This window comes from Durio zibethinus, chromosome 15 (genome assembly GCF_047325235.1).
Source record: "Durio zibethinus cultivar Kanyao isolate XHJ-2024 chromosome 15, ASM4732523v1, whole genome shotgun sequence".
Lineage (NCBI taxonomy): Eukaryota > Viridiplantae > Streptophyta > Magnoliopsida > Malvales > Malvaceae > Durio > Durio zibethinus.
The window spans coordinates 6,982,169-6,986,953 of record NC_143176.1 but is presented as its reverse complement, the minus strand read 5'-3'; the positions used below and the strand labels follow the sequence as shown (position 1 = coordinate 6,986,953).

Sequence of the window (4,785 nt, the reverse complement as noted above, 5' to 3'; positions counted from 1 at the left end):
CAACTCCCTACGTTGAGGTAGTAGAAGAAGCGATTAAATATTCTTTTAGAGCTTTTAAAGTAGTAAATTCTACTTACGTAAGAGAAGGATTAAGAATACCGATCCCTCAATTATCAAAAGTTACGAATATGATGATCAAGTAGACTGTTGGTAAGGGTTGACGAGTCGGGAAAGGCTTAAGAAAAGCTCTACAAGGAATCGTAAGAGTACCATGCTCGATTGAAAATAAAAAAAAATGAGGTTTAGGCTATAAGCCTACAGCTGCTGATAAAAAGAATGTAATGTTAGAGAAGAAAGAAAAGAGAATGACATGCCTCAAAGGGTAAAATTCGATTTATGGGAAAATGGTATTCTCTTATTTGTATGAAATCTTTCGTTCAGCCGGACATATCTATCCTGGGTCGACAGGAGTTGAATAAAGGGGATTGGTAATGGATTAGAGGAAGCTTTCTTACGATTTCAAGTGGAAGTAGATGAAAAAGTCATGCAAGATGAAGAGATCTTTTTTTCTTTTTAAGAGACTTAAAGAATGGTGTACCATTTTTGTTGTCCTTGAACCTTTTAACTCAAAAATTCCAATTACTTCTGCCCAAAAGCATGCGAAGGTTAAGTGTGTGGGCTTATTTTCATTGTCTTAATAAAATGATGAATGCAATGCATTTCACTTATACCATGATCTTTGTTTTTCATTTTTTTTTCCTTTTTCATTACCATTCTCTTTGCCCTTACCAAGATCAATATATATTTCTTTGTGATTATACCCATTTTTAGGTTTTCTAATAATGAACATTATGGATGACCAAGGCAATAACACCAGATTTGATTTTAAAAATTTGACTCACATTAGCGAGCTTGGTAATGATGTTGATTCAAAAGACTATGATTTACCTCATGATCTGTTGAAATGGATGAAACAAGAAAAAAAAATTATAGAACCCCACCAGGAATCAACTGACCCATTAAATTTGAGAAATGGTGACAATAAGAAAGAAGTTAGGATCGATACTTCATTATCACCGATTGAGAAGTAAAAGTTGGTGAATCTGCTGTGAAAGTACATGGATATATTTGCATGGTCTTATCAGGATATACCAGGACTTAGCACAGAGGTGGTTGAGCATAGGTTACCTTTAAAATCAAAATATCGATCAGTATAGCAGAAATTGAGACGTATGAACCCAGAAATATTACTGAAGATAAAAGAAGAAGTAAAAAAGTAATTTGATACTGGTTTCTTAGAAGTAGCCAAGTATCCTGAATGGGTAGCCAATATAATTTCAGTTCTCAAGAAAGATGAAAAAGTTAAAATGTGTGTGGACTATCGAGATTTAACTAGGGTTAACCCAAAGGATAATTTTTCATTGCCATATATTGATACCCTTGTGGATAACACTACTAAGCACTCTATTTTTTTTCATTCATGGATAGGTTCATTGGTTACAATCAGATCAAAATGTCTCGTGAAGAGTATTTGATAAGCCCACCGATGTTGGTTTCATAAGTTGTAGGAAGATCATTGATTTTATATCTAACGGTTCAAGAAAAATCGATGAAATATGTATTAGGGCATAGAGATGAAACTGGCAAGAAATAGTATGTTATATACTATTTGAGTAAAAAGTTCACAGAGTACGAGGCCATGTACCCCCAAATAGAAAAAATATGTTGTGCCCTAGCTTGGACTACTCATAGACTCAAATAATACATGCTCTACCATACGACGTGGCTATATCAAAATTGGATCCCCTTAAGTACATTTTTGAAAAACCATTTTTATCAGGCAGGCTAGCGAAATGGTAGGTCATGCTTTCAGAATATGATATTATGTATGTGACATAAAAATCCATAAAATAGAGTGCAATTGCTGATTTTCTTGCTGATCAAACTACAGAAGATTATGAACCTATAAAGTTTAAGTTTTCAGATGAAGATTTGATGGTAATCTTACAGGATAAAGATAACGAGCCTGTAAGAGAAGTATGAAAAATGTTTTTTGATGGGGCATCGAATATAATAGGGCATGACATTGGAGTAGTGTTATTATCCCCAAAAGGAAATTATTACCCGTGCATCGTAAGGTTGGATTTCAATTGCATAAACAATGTCGTTGAATATGAGGTATGTGTCATGGGGTTACAGATAGCCATTGAAAAGAAAATTGAAACACTAGAAGTATATGGAGATTCAGCCTTAGTAATTTATCAACTAAAAGGTGAATGGAAGACCATGGACTCGAAACTAGTGTTATATCAAAAGCACATAACTGGCTTGATGAAACATTTTAAAGAGATCCAATTTCAACATGTTCCCCGAAAAGAAAACCAGATTGCTGACGCCTTGGCTACTTTGGCAACAATGTTCATGTTGAATAATAGTAAGAGAATTCAGCCTATTAGAGTATAAGTGAAAGTTTCACCAGCCAACTGTTCAAATATGGAAGAAAAAATAGATCGATAACCATGGTACTATGACATTGTACAGTATATCGAGTGTCAAAACTACCCAGAGTAGGCTTCAAAAAATGATAAGAGGATCATTCGAAGATTAGCAGTAGGTTTTGTGCCTGATGGAGAAATCTTATATAAAAAAAATCGAGATCAGATTTTGCTAAGGTGCGTTGATGTTGTGGAAGCGAGAATGATACTTAAAAAAGTACATGAAAGAATTTGTGAAACACATGCTAATGGGCATATGATGGCCAAACAGATCATGAGAGCTGGTTACTACTGGTCTACAATAGAAAATGATTGCATCAATTATGTTAGAAAGTGCCACAAATGCCAAATTTATACAGATAAAATTCATTCTCTTCCAGTATCGTTACACATTTTGGCACTATCATAGCCTTTCTCAATGTGAAGAATGGATGTGATCGGATCCATAACCCCAAAAGCTTCAAATGGGTATCGATTTATCTTTGTGGTAATTGATTATTTTACAAAATGGGTGAAAACAACTTCGTATGCTAGTATTACGCGATCAGTGGTGTGTAGATTTATAAAAAAAAAGATAATATGTCGATATGGCCTCTCAGAAAGGATTATCTCAGATAATGCTAACAATTTAAACAATAAAATGATGAAAGAATTATGTGCATAGTTCAAGATCAAACATCATCATTCAGCACCATATCGCCCAAAAATGAATGATGTAGTGAAAGCTGCGAATAAGAACATCAAGAGAATATTGAAAAAAATGATTGACACATATAAGGATTGGCATGAAAAGTTATCTTTTGCTTTGCTTGCCTATAGAACATCAACCGAACCTCTACAGAGGCTACCATGTTTTCACTAATGTATGGGATGGAAGTTGTATTGCTGATTGAAGTGGAAATTTCTTCTCTGAAGGTGTTGATGGAGACGAAATTGGATGAGGTAGAATGGGTTCAGGATCGTTTCGAGCAACTGAATCTTATTGAAGAGAAAATGCTCTCAGCACTCAGTTATGGACAAATGTATCAAAGAAGAATCATGCGAGCACATGACAAAAGGATACGACCCCGATGCTTTTGTGAGGGTGAATTGATTTTGAAAAAGATTTTACCATATCAGCATGACAATAGAGGAAAATGGACGCCCAATTGGGAAGGTCCATATGTGGTAAAAAAGGACTTTTTTTGGTGGAGCTCTAATCCTTGCAAAAATAGACGGAGGTGAATTATCAAACCCTATAAATTCAGACACTGTCAAAAAATATTTTGCTTAAAAAAATAAAAAAAATAAAAAAAAGAGAGAGAAAGAAAGGGATTCAAATTGAAAACTCAAAAATGGTAGTTTGAATCAAATGAGGGTCATTTAAGCTGAAAACCTATAAAGGCGGCTTGAATGAAGGTGAAGCTCAGAGAAAGTTTTTCAGAGAATGATGAAGTGGCATCGAATGGACAAATTGTCACCAGATGACTTTTTAGGGGCAAGATCTCATTAGTCATAGATGTGAGGTAAGGATTGATCATATGAAATCACAAGCGATAAGATCACAAATGTAACGAGTTTTTAGAAAAAAACTTGGTCTGAGTAGGCCAAGGTCATTCAAATGTTCATTATCTAAAGAATTGATAATTTGGTTCTTGAAATACTTTTGAGTTAACTGTTCTTTATGGCCCGAAAGGCTTATCCTTATCTTTTTAAACCCAAAATACCCCATTACTGACTTTATTTCACACCCAATTTTGAAAAACATTGCATTTGTCATTTAAAATTAAGATATTGATTGATAAAGTTCATAATAGACCAATGCATCGCTCGAAAAGAGAATACAATATAATGATGACAAAAATAGTAATATGGGGGTAGAAAGAATGAAACGAAATCGATTGATTACTGAAGACAAAGAAGAGAAAGGGGATAAAGGAAAAAAATGATTTTTGAGCAACCAAAAGCCAGATGGGTCCGTCATGAGATAGAGATTTCTAGTCAAAACTTGAAAGATTTAAAAAGGCAAGACTATTGGAAGTGACTTTTAAAGATTGAAAGAATTGAACCAAAAGTTGAATTAACTTAGATGAAAATGCATGATATAATTCATTGGTTGCATCTTTATCCTTTCAATCATCATAATTATTACATACATAGCATACCTCTTGGTAAGTGGCATAAAAGGTTTCTTTATGAAACATCAGGAAGAAGTCCTCTTTTTTAAAACAAATATGATGGCCTTGAGGGTAATATGTTACCTCTAAGATAATTCTTAAAACCAAACTGTTGATTTATGGAGTACCCAACCCCCTATTTCTCAAATCATAGCTCAGTTATGGTTATTTTTATTCCCTTGACTTGCGATTCA

The 4,785-nt window shown here is 34.0% G+C and overlaps 1 protein-coding gene across 1 annotated transcript; it reads left to right on the top strand.

Moving 5' to 3' along the window:
• Positions 1–3,296: 3,296 nt before the first annotated feature.
• On the top strand, positions 3,297–3,902 carry LOC149514625 (uncharacterized). The gene is made up of 2 exons (XM_089744223.1): positions 3,297–3,602; positions 3,834–3,902. The coding sequence occupies exons 1-2, from the start codon at positions 3,297–3,299 to the stop codon at positions 3,900–3,902; spliced, it is 375 nt and encodes a 124-aa protein (XP_089600349.1).
• Positions 3,903–4,785: the final 883 nt, after the last annotated feature.

What these genes read in the sequence shown, in the direction of transcription:
- LOC149514625 (XM_089744223.1), top strand. Translation starts at nt 3,297, where the DNA reads ATGTATGGGATGGAAGTTGTATTGCTGATTGAAGTGGAAATTTCTTCT. An exon ending in ATTGGGAAGGTCCATATGTG is followed by an intron (nt 3,603 to 3,833) that starts GTAAAAAAGGAC and finishes GCTTGAATGAAG; the next exon opens with GTGAAGCTCAGAGAAAGTTT.